Source organism: Dendrobates tinctorius, unplaced genomic scaffold (genome assembly GCF_039654945.1).
Source record: "Dendrobates tinctorius isolate UK_male_01 unplaced genomic scaffold, ASM3965494v1 ptg000097l, whole genome shotgun sequence".
Lineage (NCBI taxonomy): Eukaryota > Metazoa > Chordata > Amphibia > Anura > Dendrobatidae > Dendrobates > Dendrobates tinctorius.
In genome coordinates this window covers 341683-366752 of record NW_027361765.1, presented here as the reverse complement: position 1 = coordinate 366752, position 25070 = coordinate 341683, and the positions used below count along the sequence as shown (strand labels likewise).

General features: G+C 47.4%; 1 protein-coding gene across 1 annotated transcript in view; it reads left to right on the top strand.

Annotated features, from left to right (window-relative positions):
• The first annotated feature begins 1405 nt into the window (after positions 1–1405).
• The window catches only part of LOC141098886 (cathepsin L-like proteinase), an 85673-nt gene continuing 62008 nt past the window's right edge, over positions 1406–25070 (top strand). Inside the window, exon 1 of the mRNA XM_073586851.1 lies at positions 1406–1508. Coding sequence (XP_073442952.1) covers positions 1406–1508 — 103 coding nt within the window. The remainder of the gene's footprint in view (positions 1509–25070) is intronic.

Here is a 25070-nt window from a genome sequence, read left to right as displayed (position 1 = left end):
GCTGGGTGGATGGACATACCTGTCGGAAGAATAGAGATGCTTGTTAGAGTGCGATGGTGGCAGGTAGCAGGGCACAGTCTGTATACATCCTTCTGGTTTTAATTCTTAAATTAATCTTCACACTTCTAGCACACACTTATAGCAATCACAATGCAGACTGAAGTCTATGCAGACTTGTACTCTGCAATATATGTACAACTAAGTGCAGTCAGGTGTGAAGCAGAGAGGAGTGGTCTCTGCTCATCTTGGCCAGACAATTAAGAGTGGACCAGATGTATATGATCAAGCCAGAGTAAACAAGGTCATAAATAACACTGGGGTAAGCTGGGGTTAGCTGAAAGGCATACCATGTGAATGCTAGGTGCAGAGGCAAGTCTATGTGCAAAGCTGGGTGACGCACTGTGTGCCCTTCATAGACAGACAGCAGGAGAGCAGGAGAGCTGGGTGGATGGACATACCATGTGAATGCTAGGTGCAGAGGCAAGTCTATGTGCAAAGCTGGGTGATGCACTGTGTGCCCTTCATAGACAGACAGCAGGAGAGCTGGGTGGATGGACATACCATGTGAATGCTAGGTGCAGAGGCAAGTCTATGTGCAAAGCTGGGTGATGCACTGTGTGCCCTTCATAGACAGACAGCAGGAGAGCAGGAGAGCTGGGTGGATGGACATACCATGTGAATGCTAGGTGCAGAGGCAAGTCTATGTGCAAAGCTGGGTGATGCACTGTGTGCCCTTCATAGACAGACAGCAGGAGAGCAGGAGAGCTGGGTGGATGGACATACCATGTGAATGCTAGGTGCAGAGGCAAGTCTATGTGCAAAGCTGGGTGATGCACTGTGTGCCCTTCATAGACAGACAGCAGGAGAGCAGGAGAGCTGGGTGGATGGACATACCTGTCGGAAGAATAGAGATGCTTGTTAGAGTGCGATGGTGGCAGGTAGCAGGGCACAGTCTGTATACATCCTTCTGGTTTTAATTCTTAAATTAATCTTCACACTTCTAGCACACACTTATAGCAATCACAATGCAGACATACAATATTATAGCTCCAAAAATAATTTTCCTTGATCTTAAAAACAGAAAAATAACACATTCAGAATAGGATACTAGTGACAAAAACAGGCCACAAAAAAGTTCTCGCCGAGAGCATAGCAATAAAAAATCAGCTAAACTTCTCTTTTATATCAGTTTAGTATTTATTTTCATCAATTATATATGAAAGTATAAAAATGAAATAATTTCTATTATTAGGCTCTATTTAGCATGCAAGTTGTGAATGCAGCTAGTGAATTTTGTGCCTTTTCTTTATGACAACCAGTACTTAGTCCTAATATATTGATACTTTAATTCTCAAGTGAGCATGTCTTCTTAAACTTTATTTTGATGTGAATCCTTTTTCCTAGGATGCAAGCAGATAAATTTCTGCCGGTTTTGTGTGCTGCCATCGCTTGTGTTTTCTCTTCAGAGTTTCTTGACCAGGAATGGAAAGAATGGAAAGCCAAACACGGTATGATATAATGCTTCCTATACAGGATCTGACTACAGGGAAGGTAAAAGACAATTGTTCTGCACCCCACCATCACTTATCGGCTTGAGCAAGTCTACACAAACCCACATTTCTGCCTGTCATATCTTTGCATATACCAGCAGAATACGTGGAGATGTAGAGAAACTTAACTCTATGCACAAATTATTGTGGATTATTTATTAGTTAGATAAGATAAAGCTAAATGGTCCATTGCAGGCCCAATTCTAGCTTTTCTGATAACTGACGCAAACATTTAAATGGTGCCCCCTCTCAAAAGAAAAAATACTACTAAGCAATCCACACAAAAAATAAAATATCAAATTGTCCTTCTCTAGGTTAAAGAGTAACTAAACTTTAATCACATTTTTTTTACATTTGCAAGCAGATTGGTGCAGGTCTACGTTCTTAGCGCTCTCCTTAGTCTCCCACTGATTCCTGGGAAAAAAACCTGAGGACTGAGCAGATCAAATTACAGGAGCACTGTAGAATTTCAGAATAAAACACATCTGACTATAATAGCACTGCCAGGACCTGATTCATGCTGTCCGTGCTTTGGGTAGCATGAATCTAGTGACAAGTTCCCTTTAATGACATACACATATTGTAGTGTAGCGGTGTCCACACTGTGCAGTGACAAGGCAGTGACCCAGGAAAAGTTCAAAGTAAAGTCTCTTTTAATGAACGGTGTACTCACAAACAGAAAGTAAATCAAATCATCCAGATCGCAGCATTATCAGGTTATTTGTCTGCTTCTGTTGCTGATTAAATATCTCCTGCTTCCTTTGCTGCTGCTCCTGCTGCCTTTGATGCTGCTCCTGCTGCCTTTGTTGCTGCTCCTCCGGCTGGCACTGCAGCTGCAGCTGGTGCTGCTCATGTTGCCACTGCTGAGCGAGGACCAACTGCTTCAAAAGCTCCTCCATCTTGTAAGCAGGTTTGCACTGTAGCATTGCCAGCTTAACTATTGACATGCAGCACGCTTTGGGGTATGCCTCAGTTCACACTGCCTGCATTCTCCAACCATATATAGTGTAGCGGTGTCCCCGCCGTGCAGTGATGAGGCAGTGACCCAGGAAAAGTTCAAAGTAAAGTCTCTTTTAATGAATGGTGTACTTGTAAGGGGCTAACATTGCTATGGACAGCAGAGACATGCTGCCCCTTTAAGAGACAGCACTCCCTTGGCTGATGTGATGGTACATTCGATTCTACCCTTCAAAAAAAAAAGACTGCTTGGTTTGCTCTTCCAGCTATGGAGAGGGGAGGGGCTGTTTTCCCAGTGAGGATTTGGAGCTTGAGGTCTGCAGGAGACTGACGTGAGGAAAAAAATGTGCAGCTTAGAACTGACTCAACCTGTGGGATTGTGTATACCCTTCTGGGGATAACAAAGGTGTCTTTCCTGTGTCACTGCGAGGAGCCACGAAGATCTACAAGGAAGGAATTCAGAAGCGGGAGTTCACCGTTTCTAGGATCAGGTTCAGAATCTTCACACAAGGACAAGACCACGTTGCACAGAGCTCCCAGGGAGGACGTCACATCATCTTGCAGAGAACTGCAGGGGGTCCCCGGGAAGGAACTGAAACACCAACTTTACCGTGAGTGTTAACCCCATGTGCGCACATGTTTAGGGCTTAGGATAGGCTGCAGTAGACAGAGCACGGTAGCCGTGTGGCCAAAGTAGCAGTGGTCAGTCAGGCTAGAGTTAGAGCAGCAGCATACTGTACTTTATTGTATTGTTCTGCCTTTTGAAAGAATACACTGATCTGTTATAGTTGGTGCACCGTGCCATTTGTACGGCCCAGCTAAAGAATATCACTTTTGTAAATTGTTTTATGTCATTGCATACCCCTGTTTATACTTTCCTAACACTGCATTCCTTGTCTGTTAATAAATTAACCCTTTGTTGTTTGCACCTCATCTTGTGTACCGTAGTCTCCCTGCATTGTGGTGGTCCCCGGCCATCGCTTCCAGTGGCACTGCGAACAGGGTGACTATCACCGAGATGCAGGCAGAAGGCGGCCACGGCGAGAATGCTAGTGTTACTGGGGATGCTGTGGGCATTGGTGGAACCCCTGCAAGGACACTCCCGATGGGCACCATATTTAGTGTGCTTCCAAAATTTGACTGCAATAATATGCCCCTGTCTGATTGGGTGTCCCGGCTGCAAAGCAGCCTGAAGATTTATAACATCAGCACAGACCTTGAAGTGGACATTGCTTTGACAGCCTTGGAGGGGGAGGTCCATAAAAACATCTGTCTACAGCCAGAACTCACCCGTAGTACCCTGAAGGAGCTAGTGAAATTCCTGGAAGAGATCTACGGCGGGACACCTCCGTGCCAAATTTTTCTCTAGATTGCAGCAGGAAGAGGAAGGGATCTCTCAGTATGCGACAGCACTGCAAGAAGTGTTGGCAGAAGTGCAAAGGAAAGAGACGGATGAGCTCGGTGGCATGGGCTCCAAAGACCGGATACTCCGGGATCAATTCATTCTGGGACTGCACAGCACATCCTTGAGGAGAGCACTGTCAGAATGAGTCCGTGTAGATCCGACTCTTTCATTCCATCAAATCCTGGCAGAAGCAGTGGCCCAAAGCAAGGAAGACAGTTACGAGTCTGGTGTGATGCGTGTCCAGGGTGCCAATACCAGAGGAGACCCAAATTATCAGGAGGCGCTGGTCCAAGTAGTGCACAACTTTCATCAGTCTCTTGAGTCAGTATGCAAGACAAATTAACCCGGATGGAGTAAAGAATGGGAGAACAATAGAGTTGAGCGAAACAGGTCGGTCAGATTCAAAAATTGCCGACTTTCGCAAAAGCCAGGTTTCGCTGATCGAAACCCGACCCTAGCATGAGGTCGGCCATGAGGTCGCTGATCAGCGCGCCAAAGTCACGTTTCAAATGATGCTTTCAGCGCCTTTTCTCACCCAATGATGGAGGACACACACTGTGGGCAACGCGATGACATGCGCAGTGGCCAGCACCATCATAGAGAAGGGCATTGAAGTGATTGGCTGGCTTTGTGTGGCATCACAGTGGGTATAAAAGGCTGTGAACGCCGACCGCCATCTTACTTCTGCCGACCTTACAATAGGGAGTGGTGCTGCTGCTGATTCTGAACAGGGAGAGCGTTAGGCAGGGAAGAAGAAAAAAAAACTACTTGTGTTGATAGCGCTTTTCACTGTTCAGTTAGTGTGCAGTGAAAGGGGAGGATTTTTGTTGGGTGCAGCAGCGCTGGTGGTGATTAGGCTGCCTTTTAAGGCTACCTGCTAGCTGCATTGCTGTGTGCACACTGCTGTTCAAACTGCTTTTTTCAAGGCACTCCAAATTTTATTATTTTGTCCTGGTGAGTTACTGAGCGTGGATTTTTTCACACACCGTCTTGCGGTGTACGCTCCTCACACACTACCATGTACCTGCTGGTATCACGGACAAATAGAAGCTATCTGGGTGTGACTCTGGAAGAAAAAGCCGAGGAGTTTGTCCATTTTTCCAGACCTACACCTTAGAGTTGTGTCTGTTTTTTAAACAGTTTCGTATATCTGCTGTTTGATTCGAGTCAAAACTAGACAGAGACAGCATGTATCAGTCCGTATACAAATACACGGAGTTTGATAATTTTACATACACACACCGTACAGCGGTGTACGCTCCTCACACACTACCGTGTACCGCCTTCTAGCATGGACAAATAGAAGCTACCTGTGTGTGACTCTGGATAAAAAAACCGAGGAGTTTTTCCAGACCTACACCTTAGAGTCGTGTCCGTTTTTCAAACAGTTTTGTATATCTGCTGTTTGATAACGGTCTAAACTAGACAGAGACAGCGTGTGTCAGTCCGTATACAAATACACGGAGCTTGACAATTTTCCTTACACACATCATATAGAGCTGTCCGATTCTCCAACAGTGTTGTATATCTGCCGTTCGCATTACAGTCACTTTTATACCTAGTCAGCGTGTGTGTGTGACACTCTGTAAATACATATACGGAGATTGTTAGTTGCACTGAAATTGTATACAGCGGTACACTTCTGATACAGTTCCGTATATCTGCTTGTTGGATTATGGTCCAATACATACTGTTGTGAGTTCATTTTCCCCTTCATTACTGAGGCCCGAGGAACTCCCTCTTCTGGTAAAGAAAGGTAGTGAGCCTGATTATCAAACACCTGATGCTGATGATGATGACTGGCTGAGTGGAGTTACTGACTGGATATAAGGCTGCCAACGCCCTTCTGCCCTGCGGGTGATTTCTCTGTGGGATCCTTGGAGACCAGTCTGAATTCCTGCTCCTCTAAAGCTAAGTTTGCTGCTCGGCCTTTTGCTTTGGTGCTTTGACTTTGTTTTGCTTTGTTTTTCTGGATTTCTGCCATTCCCTGCTGGGGTGTGCTGAATTAATTTAGCTCTGTCTTCTGAAAATACCTGAGTGCTGATTTAGTTTTTGAAGCCTAGCTGCTTCAGGGCCTTTTTCATATCAGCTTGTTGGCTTATGTCTTTGATAGGGTTTTGGCAGATTGCAGACAGCAGCCTTCCTGTCCTTTCCTATCTAGGTAGTTTTGAGCCCCGTCTTTGCTCAGTCTATCTTTCTGTCTGTGTTAGTATTTTCATCTTGCTTCACCGTCATTATATGTTGGAGGCTGCCTATTGCTTTGGGGTCTGCTCTGGGGCAGTTTAGATTTCCCCTTTCTTTCTTTAGGCCTATGTAATTCTCCGGCTGTGATCGAGGGGTCTAGGGCATCGTAGGAACCCCCCACGGCAACTGCTAGTTGTGTTGATAGGTTCAGGGGTCTGCAATCTGATAGTTGCCAACTTCTCTGGTTTTCTGGACTTAGCTTGTATTTCTGCCTTTGCCTCCTACGGTGACTCATTCATAACAACATACTGTGAGAGCGTCTGTGACTAACATAATATATACGTTGATTTAATTTGTTTAATACACCTTAAACAGCCGGATGCTCCTCATACAGTACCATCTCTCTGCTGGTATTTTTGGTACATTTTCCCAAACAAGAGGAAGTATGGTGGAGGAGGCCGTGGACGTGGGCAGGGGGGCGCAGCTGGTACTGATGGTGGTGGTGCATCGGCTGGTTCTGGCAAAAGCACAATAGCAGCTAAGGCAGGAGGTGTTGAGCCTGCGTCATCCTCTGGCCCAAGATGGCCTGTAAGGTTGCCTTTTCTTGGAGTAGGAAAACCGCTTTTAAAGCTGGAGCATCAGGAACAGGTTTTGGCGTACATTGCCGAAACAGCCACCAGCTCTATTGCCTCCTCTTCTGAACGGTAGAAACCTGCAAGCACGGAGTCGTCAGTGCAGGGTTCTGCTCATAAAAACCCTCTTTCCTTGTTTCCTTCACCCCCACCAAAAGTTAAGGATGCGGCAGCCCACACTTCAGATTACTCTATGGAGCTCTTTTCTCATACCATGCCTGGGTTATCCAGTCAAATCCTGAATTCCCCAGTCCAAGATGAATCTTACATGGAGTGCACTGATGCACAGCCACTGCTAGATGATTCTGCTGGTACATTGACCTACAGCACTACATTGCCCTCGCAGTCTATTGAGCCAGAATCTGACCCTGATGAAACCCAGGTGCCTATTCCCGCATGCTATACCACCTTACACAGTGACACAGAGGAAGGTAAAGAGGAAGGTGCAGATGACCTTGAAGAGGAGGTGATGGATGACCCAGTTCTGGACCCGGATTGGCATCCATTGGGGGAGGAGGGTGGCGCTGGCAATAGTTCAGATAAGGAGAAGGATCCGCAGCAGGCATTGACATCACAGCAGCGGTTATCTAGCAGGCCCATAGCTGTCCTAAAACATGGAACAAGAACTAAAAGAGTTGCAGGACAGCTTGACCAGACGGTGAACTTAGCACAGCGTGCAAGGCCAGAAAATGTTTACCATAGTAGGAAGAGTGCAGTGTGGCACTTCTTTGTCCAAAATCCTACTGATGAGGCAAAAGTTACCTGTAAGAAGTGCGGAAGGACCTTTAGCCGAGGTAAACAACTCAGAAATTTGAATACCGGTTGCATGCTTAGACATTTAATCAACATGCACTTGCAAGCATGGACGGACTACAAAACCTCAGGTAGCACATGTGCACCTACTCCGACTGAAGGTAGCCAACAACGCTCCATCGCTACCCCCACTGTAAGACCACCGCCACAATTAAGCACATCACCAGCACTAAATGTGGAGGTGTCGTCGCAAGGCCAAAGCACTCAGGGAATCACAATGATTTTGCAGCACAACACTGAATCTAGGTCATCTGTTGTGAGTTCATTTTCCCCTTCGTCACTGAGGTCTGGTGAACTCCCTATTCTGGTAAAGGAAGGTAATGAGCCTGATTATCAGGCACCTGAGCCTAATGAGGATGACTGGCTGAGTGGAGTCACGGACTGGATATAAGGCTGCCGACGCCCTTCTGCCCTGCGGGTGACTTCTCTGTGGACTTCTAGGACACCAGTCTGATTCCTGCTCCTCTAAAGCTAAGTTTTCTGCTTTGCCTGTTGCATTTGTGTTTTGTTTTTGTTTTCCTTGCTTTTCTGGATTCTGCCATTCCCTGCTGGGGTGAGCTGAATCTTCTTTTGCCTGTTGCTCTGTCGTCAGAATATTCCTGAGTACTGACATAGCTTTTTTGAAGCCTAGCGTCTTCAGGGCCTTTTTCACTGTCAGTCTGTTGGCTCTTATTTTCATAGGGTTTTTCACGGATTGCAGACAGCAGCCTTCCTGTCCTTTCCTATCTAGTTAGCTTGGGCCCCATCTTTGCTCAGTCTATCTTTCTGTCTGTGTTAGTGTTTTCATCTTGCTTCACCGTCATTATATGTGGGGGGCTGCCTATTGCTTTGGGGTCTGCTCTGGGGCAGTTTAGATTTCCCCTTTCTTTCTTTAGGCCTATTTAATTCTCCGGCTGTGATCGAGGGGTCTAGGGCATCATAGGAACCCCCCACGGCTACTGTTAGTTGTTGTGGATAGGATCAGGGGTCTGCAATCCGATAGCTGCCAACCTCTCTGGTTTTCTGGACTTAGCTAGCATTTCTGTTTTTGCCTCCTACGGTGACTCATTCATAACAGTCATCACCACCAATACCATCACCAACCCCCTCTCACTCCATCCGGTCCACTGCTACTTCTCCCATATGCAGCTCTCCAGTCCCACTCACCCTACCAGACATTCTGAGTAGGACAAGAAAGTACTCATCCTCTCATCCGCGTACACTGTGTTTGAACGCCTACGTTGCCAAACTAATCTCATTAGAGATGATGCCCTACCGTTTGGTTGAAAGCGAAGCTTTCCGCGACCTCATGGCCTACGCTGTCCCACGCTATAACCTACCCAGTCGGTACTTCTTTTCTCGAAAAGCCATCCCTGCCCTTCACCAGCTTGTGAAAGACCGCATTGTCCATGCACTAAAACAGTCAGTGAGTGGAAAGGTGCACCTCACAACGGATGCATGGACCAGTAGGCATGGCCAGGGCCGTTACGTGTCCATCACTGCGCATTGGGTTAATGTGGTGGATGCAGGCTCCACTGGGGACAGCGGCAGTGGAATAGTGCTGCCTAGCCCACGGTATAGGAAACAGTTGGCTGTAGGCTTTCGCTCCTCCTCATCTAACAGCGAAAGCTCGTCCGCAGACCGCAGTTGCACGAGCACTACATTCGCAACTGGCAGTGTTGCACACAAGGTGTCCCACTATCGAACAGCTAGTGGTAAGCATCAGCCGGCTGTGTTAAAGATGATGTCTTTGGGCGACAACAGACAAACCGCGGAGATACTGGCCGACTACTTGCAGCGACAAAAGTCATGGCTGGGCAGTCTACATCTTGAGGCAGGCAAGGTAGTCAGTGATAACGGCCGTAATTTTGTGGCAGCCATAGCCTGTGCAAAACTCACACACATTCCTTGCCTGGCTCACACTTTGAACCTGGTGGTGCAGTGCTTCCTTAATTATCCCAAGTTAACATCCCTGCTCCATAAGGTGTGAAGACTGTGCTCGCACAACCATTGCTCGGCCGTACACTCCAGTCGTATTCAGAAGCTGCAGCGATTGCTCCACCTCCCCATGCACCGCCTAATCATAGATGTTGCAACAAGGTGGAACTCCACCCTGCACATGGTTGAGAGGCTGTGTTCGAACAGAAGCAGGCTGTAATGCATTTGTGGGAGGATACACGGGCAGGCAATTTGAGGGAAGACATGGAATTGTCGGGTGTGCAGTGATCAAAGCTGAAAGACCTCTGTAAAGTCCTTCAGTGTTTTGAGGAATGCACACGGCTGGTAAGCGCAGATGACGCCATAAGCATGAGCATCCCACTTATGCGTCTGCTCATGCAAAGTTTGACGCACATTAAGAATCAGGCGTCTGCAGCGGAGGAGGAGGAGGGAAGCCTTGATGACAGTCAGCCATTGTCTGGTCAGGGAACTGTCCTGGACGAGGTGGAGGAAGAAGTGGAAGAGGAGGAGGATGAGGTGGATGATTATTTTGGGCAGGAGGATGTTTCTCAGGGGGCAAAAGAAAATGTTGGCATTCCAAGGTAAGGGAGAGTGTTTGTGCATGACTGTAGGGATGTGGATTTGCCAGAAACTGCTCCTCCACCCACCACGGACAGTGCATCACTGACACCCGGAACATTGGCCCACATGTGCGATTACGCCTTGCGGATCCTAAAAAGGGACCCCTGCATTGCCAAAATGATGAGGGATGATGACTACTGGCTGGCCAGCATCCTCGATCCACGCTACAAGGGCAAATTACACAACATCATGCCACAGGAGAACCTAGAGATAAAATTAGCAAACAAACAAGCAACTCTGGTAAACCGTTTGTTTGAGGCTTTCCCAGCACACAGCAGCAGTGCTGGTTCTCCCACGAGCCATAGTAGGCACAATGGAAAAGGTGTTGGTGGTGCACACAGCAGAAGTGGCGTTGGAGACAGAGGTTTAATGACCATGTTGTGGAATGATTTCTCAAGTACCGCTCACACGACTGCTAATACTGCATCGATTAAAAGTGACAGGAGGCAGCAGTTGTCAACTATGGTTACAAACTACTTTTCCTCCCAAATCGATGCTCTCCCTCACAGGTCATTCCCCTTTGACTATCGGGCCTCTAAACTGAACGCCTGGCCTGAATTGGCACAATATGCCTTACAGGAGCTCGCTTGCCCTGCTGCTAGTGTGTTATCTGAAAGTCTTCAGTGCTGCTGGATCAATCCTGACAGAAAAAAGGACCCGTCTGTCGACCCAAAATGTTGATGATCTAACCTTCATTAAAATGAACCATGCATGGGTTTCAAAGGATTTTGTCCCACCTTCCCCTGATGACACATAGGTTACCAGAAAAGTGCCTCTGTTTTTTCCTCCTCTTCCTCGGACTTGCCCAATTGCGCCCTTTGAAGCAGCTAAATGTCCAGCCAACATATCTACATATGCCAATTTTTAAACCTCCCTAACTGGGCTGCCCACCCCTCCCCCCAGCGGCTGGGGTCAAGACCTCGCACACCCGGGCAAGTGCCGTTGCTCTGAACAGGTGGATTGGCCCACTGATGGCCGATGGCAATGGCACAGGGCCCCTCATAGTACAATACAGTGTCTCAGACAGTGGGAGGGCCCACTCGCCATCAGAAACACCAGCGTACTATGAGGGGCCCTGTGCCAGTACCGTCGACCACGATTGCGCCCCCCCTGCTTGGTCATGGCCACAGCACTTGCAAGTTGCAATACTTACCTCTCCCTGCTCCACCGCTGTGTAGCCTGTGCAGTTAAATTCTTCACAGGGATGGCCACTAGAAATTTGGTGTATTGATGAATGATGGTTAAGATGTAGCTATGGCCTGTCCTGCTGGTCTCTACTTTCAGATGATCAATGGCTACCTTTTGAAATGGACGTCAACTTACAAGCGGATGCAGTGGTGGTTTATGGTCACCTTTCACAGTTGTGATAGTCACAGACGTGTGACATTCCTGCCACCATTTTTCAATGTCTCCTCTCATGCCAATAGAATAGAATCGCCTACGGCCTGTGGCTTCTGTCTTTTGCACTCCAAAATGACCAGACACATCATGATAGGCAGTGAGGACCATGGGTACATCTCTCCCTGTGATCACAATTTGATGGAGACGAATAACGGTGATGTGATCCACGTTACTGCGATAAAGCAATCCTTTCTTCACAAGGAACCTTTTCCGCTTTCTCCACAGACACAGTAATTGAGGGTCTGCATCGCCTCTGCAACATCTACCGGGAGGTTTTCCAGCGATGATTAATTCCAAAATTTCTGCTAACACTCGACTTTGCGCCTATACTTGTATCCATGTAGTTTCCAGTAGCGGAGATTCTTGACTGGCTTACTGAGATTGAAATATATATGAAGATTTAAAAGTACCACAACACTGTATACCGTGTACGCTATGAATACCTTTCCCTTTTTCTACTTTTGTAATTCTGGTGTAATACATAGTGAGCCTGTGTCTGTGTCTGACTCCGGAAGTATAGACGGAAATTTAACCCTAGACTTGACACACCTGGTATATGCTGATACAGTACCTTGTTTCAAAAATTTGTATTAAGGTATCATCTGTAGGATAACCAACTGTGGGCGGGACCCTCTTCTTGCCGCAGACAAACACGAGACTGAGACAGAGTTTGTATTGAACAGGTCCGTTTTTAGTGCCCATCCTTCTGTCGACAACAGCAATTCACCACAGCCGTTTCACATTTCTCTGTACACAGGCCCCGGTACCTTCACTTCCTTTGTAACTATAATCATGGCGTCCTCTGTGGCTCTTCCACTGTGGTTGGCCTAGGCCCAACCACCACAGCGCTGCACCAGTCTGAGCACACTGTCCGTATGATAGCCCCAGGCCATCTTCGTCTGCGGCTACCGTCCTTTGGGGCACCCCCCGTGACCACCTCAACTGTCAGTCCTCTCTGAAGCCTTTCCACTGTCTCTATTTCCTCAGCAGAACTTCCTCTTTACTGTGCTCCCTTCGCTGACTGACTCTTCCAGAACCTTCCCTCAGCCTTTTATACTTTCACTTCTGGTAACTCCGCCCACCATTACCTAACAGTTTCTCTGACCAATGGCAGTTATTCTGTCCCACTCCTACACTCTCCACTGCCCTCCAATGGGCAAGCTAAAACACTGCACCCTTTCTCTTTATCTTAGCGGTTTCACACCTACACTGCGCTACACCTCTGCTTCTCACTACAGGCTGGTTTGTCTGTCAGTCCATCTTCCCTACATCATCCATACTGAGTGAGCGTGTGTGGGTTACGCCTTCTATATATATGGTGAATCGGAGAAACAAAGTTTTACAATATACTCGATACAGCTTGTATCTTGTTATACAGTACCTTTGTTCGACATTTAGCATTATGGTCAAATCCATGCTGTGTAAGCATCTGAGAGTGACTACGGGACTATTTATATGGAGATTTCAATTGTACCCTAAAAAATATATACTTGCTATCTTGTTATCCAGGACCTTTTTTACAACATTTTTTATTATGGTCAAAACCAAACTGAGTGAGCGTCTGAGGGTGACTACGGAAATATATACAGATATTTTCAATTTGGCCAACACTGTATACAGCAGAATGCTTCTGATACAGTAACCTTTTAAGCTATTTAGATTCTGGTGTAATCCATAATGAGCCTGTAAATGTCTGTCTGTTACTCCGGCAATATATTTGTAACTTTAAGATTACTAATACACTGTATACAGCTGTACGCTTGTGTTACTGTCAGGAACACCGCATTGAACTTGCTCACTGAGCCAGTGTGCGTGTCCTGAGTAAAGCGAAACAGTGCTCAAAGATACCTGTGGAGCGGGCAGCAACCAAGTAGATGCGTACTTCAGAGCCGCAGGACCTGAAGCACGTGACTGCTAGAGGCGTGGCCTAAACTCCACAGAACTAGGAGCTGCAAGAGAATTCCTAGCAGAGTAACTGCGAGACAAAGTTACCAAGGGGCATAGACAGGGAGAATAGCCAGGACGTAGCCAATGAGTCACACACAGAGATAGCTGCAAGGTACCAAAGGGGCGAGCAGAGAGTAGTCAGGTCACAGGCAAACTCACAACGGGAAACAGAGCCCGGTCAGAACCATATAAACAAGCTATAGCAACAAACAGGCACACGGGGGGTCAGCACACTAGGCCCAAGGCAAAAGTATAACTGGCAGGGATTGAAGCTTCCCAGGGGTTTAAGAAGCTCTCCCAGAACCAGAAAGAGGCCACAATCATTAACCCCAAGTGTGCAGGTCAAAACCTGCACAGAGCTCCAGACATTAACCCCCGGTGTGCAGCTCAAAAACCTGCACTGGGATCATTACAGTTACCTAACCCATTTACAGCTTTTCATATTCTTGTGTAATCCATACTGGGCCTGAGAGCGTTTGTGTCTGCCTCCTGAAATGTATATGGAGAATCAGAATGTTTACACTATACTATATATACCTTGTATCTGGTGATACTGTACCCTTTTTCAACTTGTTATTTTATTGGGTAATCCATACTGAGCCTGTGAGCGTCTGTGTATGCCTCATGACATATATACGGAAATTTACTGTTATCCATAGACTGTATAGAGCTGTACGCTTCTGATACAGAACCATATATCTGCTGGTATTTTGGGTCCATTTTCAAAAACATGAGGAAGTATGGTGGAAGAGGACGCGTATGTGGGCGTGGAGGGCCACCTGGTACTGATGGTGGTGGTGATGGTGCATCTGCTGGTAGTGCCAAAAACACAATAGCAGCTAAGGCAGGAGGCGTTGAGCCAGTGTCATGGTGTAGCTCTGGAAGGCCTGTAAGGCTCCTTTTTCTGGGAGTAGGTAGACTGCTTTTAAAGCCAGAGTATCAGGAACTGTTTGTGGCTTACATTGCAGAAACAGCCTCCAGTTCTATCGCCTCCTCTTCTGAAGTTGTAAAAAATGCAAGCACTGAGTCGTAACTGCAGGCTTCTGGTCAGGAGCAACCCCTTTCCTTGTGTCCTTCCCCCACACCAAAGTGAAGGATGTGGAAGCACACACCTCAGATTACTCCATGGAGTTCTTTTCACATATCATGCCTGGGTTAATTAAAAATAGGGCCCATCATGTACTGGGGCATTGTAAATGGGGCAGATCACACACTGGAGCAGCATCTAAGGGTCCCATTATACACTGGAGCATTACAAACGGGGCCCTTTATATATGGAGCATTATTAGGGCCCATGATACACTGGAGCATCATCCATGAGGCCCATCATGTACTGGAGCATTGTAAATGGGGCAGATCAGACACTGGAGCAGCATCTAAGGGGCACATTATACACTGGAGCATTACAAATGGGGCCCATTATATATGGAGCATTATTGGATCCCATCATACACTGGAGCATCATCCATGAATCCATGAGGCCCATTATGTACTGGAGCAATGTAAATGGGGCAGATCAGACACTGGAGCAGCATCTAAGGGGCACATTATACACTGGAGCATTACAAATGGGGCCCATTTTATATGGAGCATTATTAGGGCCCATGATACACTGGAGCATCATCCATGAGGCCCATCATGTACTGAAGCATTGTAAATGGGGCAGATCAGACACTGGAGCAGCATCTAAGGGGCACATTATACACTGGAGCATTACAAATGGGGCACATTTTATATGGAGCATTATGTGGAGCTCATCAGATACTGTATGGAACATTATATGTGACTATTTGGTATGGAGAAATACAGTGGGGCAAAAAAGTAGTCAGTCAGCAATAGTGCAAGTTCCACCACTTAAAAAGATGAGAGGCGTCTGTAATTTACATCATAGGTAGACCTCAACTATGGGAGACAAACTGAGAAAAAAAAATCCAGAAAATCACATTGTCTGTTTTTTTTTCATTTTATTTGCATATTATGGTGGAAAATAAGTATTTGGTCAGAAACAAGCAATCAAGATTTCTGGCTCTCACAGACCTGTAACATCTTCATTAAGAGTCTCCTCTTTCCTCCACTCATTACCTGTAGTAATGGCACCTGTTTAAACTTGTTATCAGTATAAAAAGACACCTGTGCACACCCTCAAACAGTCTGACTCCAAACTCCACTATGGTGAAGACCAAAGAGCTGTCAAAGGACACCAGAAACAAAATTGTAGCCCTGCACCAGGCTGGGAAGACTGAATCTGCAATAGCCAACCAGCTTGGAGTGAAGAAATCAACTGTGGGAGCAATAATTAGAAAATGGAAGACATACAAGACCACTGATATTCTCCCTCGATCTGGTGCTCCATGCAAAATCCCACCCCGTGGGGTCAGAATGATCACAAGAACGGTGAGCAAAAATCCCAGAACCACGCGGGGGGACCTAGTGAATGAACTGCAGAGAGCTGGGACCAATGTAACAAGGCCTACCATAAGTAACACACTACGCCACCATGGACTCAGATCCTGCAGTGCCAGACGTGTCCCACTGCTTAAGCCTGTACATGTCCGGGCCCGTCTGAAGTTTGCTAGAGAGCATTTGGATGATCCAGAGGAGTTTTGGGAGAATGTCCTATGGTCTGATGAAACCAAACTGGAACTGTTTGGTAGAAACACAACTTGTCGTGTTTGGACGAAAAAGAATACTGAGTTGCATCCATCAAACACCATACCTACTGTAAAGCATGGTGGTGGAAACATCATGCTTTGGGGCTGTTTCTCTGCAAAGGGGCCAGGACGACTGATCCGGGTACATGAAAGAATGAATGGGGCCATGTATCGTGAGATTTTGAGTGCAAACCTCCTTCCATCAGCAAGGGCATTGAAGATGAAACGTGGCTGGGTCTTTCAACATGACAATGATCCAAAGCACACCGCCAGAGCAACGAAGGAGTGGCTTCGTAAGAAGCATTTCAAGGTCCTGGAGTGGCCTAGCCAGTCTCCAGATCTCAACCCTATAGAAAACCTTTGGAGGGAGTTGAAAGTCCGTGTTGCCAAGCGAAAAGCCAAAAACATCACTGCTCTAGAGGAGATCTGCATGGAGGAATGGGCCAACATACCAACAACAGTGTGTGGCAACCTTGTGAAGACTTACAGAAAATGTTTGACCTCTGTCATTGCCAACAAAGGATATATCACAAAGTATTGAGATGAAATTTTTTTTCTGACCAAATACTTATTTTCCACCATAATATGCAAATAAAATGAAAAAAAAACAGACAATGTGATTTTCTGGATTTTTTTTTCTCAGTTTGTCTCCCATAGTTGAGGTCTACCTATGATGTAAATTACAGATGCCTCTCATCTTTTTAAGTGGTGGAACTTGCACTATTGCTGACTGACTAAATACTTTTTTTCCCCACTGTATATGGGGCTCATTATTCTGTATGGCGCATAATGTGGTGGCCATGACACTGTATGGAGTAATATACTGTCCTGTTTTTGAGCTATTGTACAATTTAAAATAGATCAGTCTTGTCATGTAAGCAATGAAGTATGTGTCATTGTACTATACCTATATTTCTGTGGCGTATCAGAGAATCATGAGTTGTGGTATGTGTTAAAGGGGCGCACTGACACTCTTTGGCCCAGGGCACACGAAAACCTGGAGCCAGCCCAACCCCCCCCACAACTTTAGCCAAATAACACCCAGTTTTCAATGCGTAACTATTATTAGGAAGTAAATTAAGGTTGACAAGCTTCAGTTATAAGAATTGATGTTTTTGGCATTGAAATGGGCACTGTAGGTGTGTTTACTGTCTTCCACTCCCTGCCGACTTTGCTTCCCCATTGACTTGCATTGGGTTTCGTGTTTCAGTCAGCCCCCGACTTTTCCCTATAGTCGGCCGATTTCGTTCGACCCGACTTTTGCGAAATTCGGGTATCATGAAACCCGACTCGACCCGAAAAAAGGCAAAGTCGCTCATCTCTAGAGAACAACAGTCTGTCTCAACGCACTCATATAACCATCCTTCGGCCCGACCTTTAAGGAGTCAGAGGGTGCAAGCTCCCCTCGCCAGGCATCAGAGGCACAAAGACAGGCTAGGGGTGCCCCTCGGCAAAGAGAAGGCATCCAATGCTGGGAATGTGGAGGACAAGGGCACCTTGCGAGGGACTGCCAGAATTATGCTCAAAGCCAGCAACAGCTGCCGTTAAACTACCAACCCCCACAGTAACGCGGCACTCTGTGGGGGAAGCAAGAAGTGAGGCCGCTCCTTAACATAATGTACACCTGATTGCTGGGAGTCCCATCCTGCGTGCTGAATTTGAGGGCATTCCAGTGGATTGCTTGATAGATACTGGTTCACAAGTGACAACGATGCCAGAATCATATTTCAAACCGCATTTTCAAGCCCTGGCCAAGCCAGAGAAGGAGACATTGATCTGGTTGTTTGCTGCCAATCAACAGCCGATCTCGGTCACAGGGGTCATGTGGATGAATATTCGAATCTGTGGGCAAGAAGTAGGAAAGAAAGGGATCCTGCTAGTCCCTGAGCCAATCAAAGAAGATGTGCCTGTAGTACTGGGAATGAATATCCTACGAGAACTCGATCAGATAATGTTCACCAAATGGGGACCCAGTTATTGGAAGAAGGCTGCCACACACAAGCCTACTCAAGAAGCCCTTCAGCGATTGATCCGTGTCTGTGGGACACAGAAGAGTGTGCCGACTTATCAGGCGGTAAGGGTCATCAGGGCCCCTGAGGAGTCTGTAATCCTGCCTCCCGAGTGAAAAAGTATATTACACCTTCCAGTGGGGACTCATCGCAACCTTGACGGGCTGGAGGTGATAGTTCAGCCTGTGGTAGGCGGAGGAGCGGACCAAGACGTCATGATAGCTCGTACGATAGCTGTGCTCCAGGAAGGACACGTCCCCATAAGAGCTTTGAACACGGGCCCCGGGGGACAGATCTGGCCCGGGTGTACCTACACAAGGGCGAAGTGGTGAGTCAGAAGGAGATGTCTTTATTGCTGATCGAAGGTGTGGGGTGGGGTGGACCCTGGCAGTTGCTGCGGGGCCCGAAGAGAAGCCATCCCCAGAGTGGAATGGGCGGATCATCCTTGACCAAATGGAATTGGATGTGAAGGCTCTTGGCCCTGAGCGTGTGCGGGCGATAGAAGCTATGCTCTTGGGAAAATCAGGCCTCATTCGCCCTTCACGCAGAAGATTTTGGCTGTACCGAAACGATCACACACAAGATACCGACTGGGGACGCTCATCCAATTCGAGAAAGATACCGGCAAATCCCACCCAAGATGTACCAGGAGGTGAAGACATTATTGATGCAGATGCTGGATTCAGGAGTTGTACAGAGTAGTCAGAGCCCTTGGGCGGCACTGATGGTGCTCGTCAAGAAGAAGGATGGGACCATCCGGTTCTGTGTAGATTACAGGAAACTCAATGCCTGCACTGTGCGAGACTCATATCCGTTACCCCGCATCGAGGAATCCTTGACAGCATTGGGGAAAGCCAAGTACTTCTCCACCTTGGATCTAGCAAGCGGATACTGGCAAGTGGCCGTGGCTGAGAAAGACAAGGAAAAAACTGCCATCATCCTCCCTATGGGATTCTTCAAGTTTAACCGGATGCCCTTCGGGCTCTCCAATGCTCCGGGCACGTTTCAACGGCTGATGGAAAAGTGTTTGGGAGACTTAAACTTTGAGGCTACCCTGATCTACCTGGATGACATCATTGTGTTCTCTGCCTCATTCGAAGACCATCTTGTGCGGCTTGGACAGGTACTCAGAAGACTGCGGGCTCATAACCTGAAGGTGAAGTCAAAGAAGTGCCACCTCTTCAAGAGAGAGATTGAGTACCTGGGCCACATAGTGTCACAAGACGGAGTTCTGCATTCACCAGAAAAAGTGGCTGCTATCCAGAAGTGGCCAGTTCCTCGAAACGTGCAGGAACTCCAGGCCTTCCTTGGACTCGCTTGGTACTACCGACGGTTTGTCAAAGATTTCGCAAAGGTGGTGGGTCCTCTGAATGAACTGCTGAGGGGGACCGCCGGAGTGCCGAAGACCCAGTGCATCCCCTGGGACCAGAGGCAAGAAGAGGCCTTCCAGGCTATAAAGAATGCTCTTACTTCAGCCCCGATTTTGGCCTATGCAGATTTTGATCAACCGTTCCTGTTGTACACAGACGGTAGCCTTCATGGACTCGGTGCAGTACTTTCCAAAATACAGGATGGACGTGAGAGAGTCATCGGGTATGCCAGTAGGTCCCTGCGAGACAGTGAAAGAAACCCCCATAATTACAGCTCTTACCGGTTAGAGCTCCTGGCCCTCGTGTGGGCCATGACGGAGAAGTTTGCGGGCTTCCTGGCAGGGACCAATATTCAAGTTCGAACGGACAATAATCCCCTGGCACACCTTGAGAATGCTAAATTGGAGGCCTTAGAACAAGTTTGACTTTACCATCCGTTATCGCTCTGCTATGGCCTGTCACGAGTGACGGTGGAAACTCCAGTGGGGGATCTCGATGAACAACTTGAAGAGGAAGAAACCCCAGACTTATGTAAGTTCAAGACCCCAGTGGTTGCGGTCCAGTCAAGTAGGGAGGCCTGTGCACTACCCCGATCTCTGGGGAGAACCAATGAAGAGTGGGGAAATGTTCAAAATGAAGACGGAGGGCTGAGACAGATGAAATGCTGGGTAGCGCAGAAGCGGAAGCCAGGCAAACAAGAGAGAGATAGTCTGGACGCTGGGATGAAGAGTGTCTTACACCAGTGGGATAGGCTGGAGGTGCGAGAATCGGTGCTATAGCGCAAGAGGCAACAGCCGAAAGATACTGAAGTAAAGTGGCAGGTGGTCATCCCAGGAGGAATGGCCCAAGATGTGGATAAAGATGCCCACGAATTCGGAGCCCACTTCGGGTCCACAAAGACCTACCAGTGGTTACAGCGGCACGTGTACTGCCCCCGGTTGGAGTCCGTGGTAGAAGAGGTTTGCCGGCAATGTCGGGTATGCGATCTCATTAAGAGTACTGAACAAAGGGCACCCATCCAGACCATACATGCTAAGGAACCGCTAGAAGTCTTGATGATCGACTATTTCCTCGTGGGACACTCAGCCCGGGGTCTACAGTACTGTTTGGTGATGACCGACCATTTCTCCAAGTTCGCGGTAGTCACCCCGACTAGAGATCAGACTGACGAGTCGGCAGCACGAGCCATCTGTCAAGACTTCATCAGAGTGTATGGGTGCCCAAAGCGCATCCACCCTGACCAAGGTGCATGTTTCTAAGGCAAGGTGATGGAAGAACTGTATCATTTGTATGGCATTGAGCGGTCCCGGACCACCCCTTACCACCCTCAAGGTAACGGAGCATGTGAATGCTTCAACCGAACCTTACTTCAAATGCTGAGGACGTTGGAAGAGGACAAGAAGGCATGCTGGCTAGATTTCCTGCCAGAGTTGGTCTGGACCTACAACAATCGGGTCCATTTCACCAAGGGTTATACCGCCTATCTGCTGCTGTTTGGAAAAGCTGGACAAGAAATCATTGAATTGAAGTTGGAACAGCCAGAGGAGCTGATGGAGCAAAGCGTCACTTCATGGGTGAAAGAACATCGGAAATGACTGCAAACAATTCAGCAGTTGGTGAGTCAGCAGCTACAGGACAAAGAACATGCGGGCCGTAAACCGATTCAAGAGATACCGCTCTGGCCTGGGGATTGAGTATTAGTCAGATAGAAATGCCCCAAGGGTAAACTATGCGAGAGATGGGAAGTACAGCCTTACAATGTCATCGAGCGAGTGCATGCTGACGGTCCGGTCTACAAGGTGCAGGTTGAGAATGGGGCATCCTCCCCTAGAGTGCTCCACAGAAATATGCTGCGGCCATGCCGGTCTGAGGCCTGTTCTGTACCATTGCTGCCTGAAGGTGCTGCCCCACTTCCTGAACTTGTCTTGCCTGCTAATGAAATCAATGATGAATGGTGGACCGGCCCTGACACCGTGGGGGGTCCTCAGGCGCACAAAGAAGGTAATCTTCTGGATGTACTACTACCGCCACGTGACGATGAATGCCAAAAAGAACCTACTACAACTCCTGCAGCAAGTGTTCCTCTGGAAGATAGTCAAGAGCTCTGGAGATCCCAGAGGTCTACTGCAGGGGTTCCACCTGTCCGATACATAGAACATTGTGCTCTGTCTGTTTTACCAACTTTGATGCCTCCTCTATAGGTGCTGTTCCTGCTTTGCAAGTTTCTTTATTTCACTGCAACCTTGATGCTGTGATGGCCGAGGACGACCATCTTTAAGTAGGGAGGCATGTAAGGGGCTGACATTGCTATGGACTGCAGAGACACGCATCCCGTACATTGAATGTACCATCGCATCAGCCAAGGGGGTGCTGTCTCTTAAAGAAGAGACAGCACCCCCTTGGCTGATGCGATGGTACATTCGATTCTACCCTTCAAAAAAGACTGCTTGGTTTGCTCTTCCAGCTATGGAGAGGGGAGGGGCTGTTTTCCCAGTGAGGTTTTGGAGCTTGAAGTCTGCAGGGGACCGACATGAAGAAAAAAACGTGCAGCTTAGAACTGACTCAACCTGTGGGATTGTGTATACCCTTCTGGGGATAATGAAGGTGTCTTTCCTGTGTTACTGCGAGGAACCACGAAGATCTACAAGGAAGGAATTCAGAAGAGGGAGTTCACCATTTCTAGGAACATGTTCAGAATCTTCACACAAGGACAAGACCACGTTGCACAGAGCTGCTAGGGAGGACGTCGCATCATCTTGCAGAGAACTGCAGGGGGTCCCCGGGAAGGAACTGAAACACCAACTTTACCGTGAGTGTTAACCCCATGTGTGCACATGTTTAGGGCTTAGGATAGGCTGCAATAGACAGAGCACGGTAGCCATGTGGCTGAAGTAGCAGTGGTCAGTCAGGCTAGAGTTAGAGCAGCAGCATACTGTACTTTATTGTATTAATCTGCCTTTTGAAAGAATACACTGATCTGTCATACTTGGTGCACCATGCCATTTGTATGGCCCAGCTAGAGAATATCACTTTTGTAAATTGTTTTATTTCATTGCATACCTGTTATGAATGAGTCACCGTAGGAGGCAAAAACAGAAATACAAGCTAAGTCCAGAAAACCAGAGAAGTTGGCAACTATCAGATTGCAGACCCCTGAACCTATTAACACAACTAGCAGTAGCCGTGGAGGTACCTACGATGCCCTAGACCCCTCGATCACAGCCGGAGAATTAAATAGGCCTAAAGAAAGAAAGGGGAAATCTAAACTGCCCCAGAGCAGACCCCAAAGCAATAGGCAGCCCCCAACATATAATGACGGTGAAGCAAGATGAAAACACTAACACAGACAGAAAGATAGACTGAGCAAAGACGGGGCCCAAAACTACCTAGATAGGAAAGGACAGGGAGGCTGCTGTCTGCAATCTGCCAAAACTCTATCAAAGACATAAGCCAACAAGCTGATATGAAAAAGGCCCTGAAGCAGCTAGGCTTCAAAAACTAAATCAGCACTCAGGTATTTTCAGAAGACAGAGCTAAAGGAAATCAGCACACCCCAGAAGGGAATGGCAGAAATCCAGAAAAACAAAGCAAAACAAAGTCAAAGCACAAAAGCAAAAGGCCGAGCAGCAAACTTAGCTTTAGAGGAGCAGGAATTCAGACTGGTCTCAAAGGATCCCACAGAGAAATCACCTGCAGGGCAGAAGGGCGTTGGCAGCCTTATATCCAGTCAGTAACTCCACTCAGCCAGTCATCATCATCAGCCTCAGGTGTTTGATAATCAGGCTCACTACCTTTCTTTACCAGAAGAGGGAGTTCCCTGGGCCTCAGTAATAAAGGGGAAAATGAACTCACAACAGTACCTCCCCCTTGAGGAGGGGTCACCGAACCCTCAACTACGCCACCAGGGCGATCAGGGTGAGCCCAAAGAAAGGCACGCACCAATCTTTTGGCATGAATATCAGAGGCAGAGACCCAGGAATTATCCTCCTGACCATAACCCTTCCACTTAACCAAATACTGGAGTCTCCGTCTAGCCAGACGGGAATCCAGTACTTTCTCTACCTCATATTCCATGTTACCTTCAACCAATACAGGGTCTGGAGGTGCCACCCCCCGAACAACAGGTTCAACAAACCTCTTCAACAAAGATTTATGGAACACATTATGGATTTTAAATGTGACAGGAAGAGCCAAACGATAAGAGACAGGATTAATAATCTCCACAATCTTGTAAGGTCCAATAAATCTAGACTTAAACTTAGGAGAAGCCACCTTCATAGCAATATTTTTTGATGATAACCACACCATATCACCAACCTTAAACTGGGGACCAATGGTCTTATGTCGGTTGGAAAACCGCTGGGCCTTTTCCTGGGAGAGAGATAACTTATCCACCACTTGGTCCCAGATCTGGTGCATTCTCTCCACCACAGTGTCAACACCTGGGCAGGCAGAGGGCTCCACCTGCCCTGAAGAAAATCGAGGATGAAACCCAAAGTTACAAAAAAAAGGTGACATCAAAGTGGCAGAACAAGCTCTATTATTTAAAGCAAATTCGGCCAAGGGCAAAAATGAAACCCAATCATCCTGATCAGCAGAAATAAAACATCTCAAATATGACTCCAAGGTCTGGTTTGTTCTCTCTGTCTGCCCATTGGTCTGAGGGTGAAAAGCAGAAGAGAAGGACAACTGAATTCCCAGCCTGGAACAGAAAGTTCTCCAAAATCTAGACACAAACTGGACTCCTCTGTCAGATACAATGTTCTCAGTAATCCCGTGCAAACGAACCACCTGTTGTAAAAACAGGGGCACCAACTCAGAGGAAGACGGCAACTTAGGGAGTGGTACAAGATGAACCATCTTAGAGAACCTATCACAAATCACCCAAATAACAGTCATCCTTTGAGAGACAGGCATATCAGAGATGAAATCCATTGAAATATGGGTCCATGGCCTCTTGGGGACAGGCAAAGGCATCAACAACCCACTAGAGCGAGAACACGATTTAGACCGGGAGCACGTCCCACAGGACTGCACAAAATTCCTGACATCACGAGACAAGGAGGGCCACCAAAAAAACCGACTCACCAGATCTCTAGTACCAAAAATACCTGGATGACCAGCCAAAGCAGAGCAATGAACTTCAGACATCACTCTCTTCTTCCACTGGTCAGGAACATACAACTTTCCACTGGGACAACGCTCAGGTTTGTCCTCCTGGAACTCTTCCAGAGCACGTCTCAAATCGGGCGAGATGGCAGAAAGAACTACCCCTTCGCCTAAGATGGTAGCAGGCTTGGTCACCACAGGAGAATCAGCAAAGAAGCTCCTAGAGAGGGCGTCTGCCTTGACATTCTTCGTTCCAGGAAGAAAAGAAACCACAAAATCAAAACGTGTAAAAAACAAGGCCCACCTAGCCTGTCTAGGGTTCAAGCGCTTAGCCGACTCTAGGTAAATCAAATTCTTGTGGTCAGTAAGGACCACGACTTGATGTTTAGCTCCCTCCAACCAATGTCTCCACTCCTCAAATGCCCATTTCATGGCTAACAATTCCCGATTCCCCACATCATAGTTGCGTTCGGATGGGGAGAA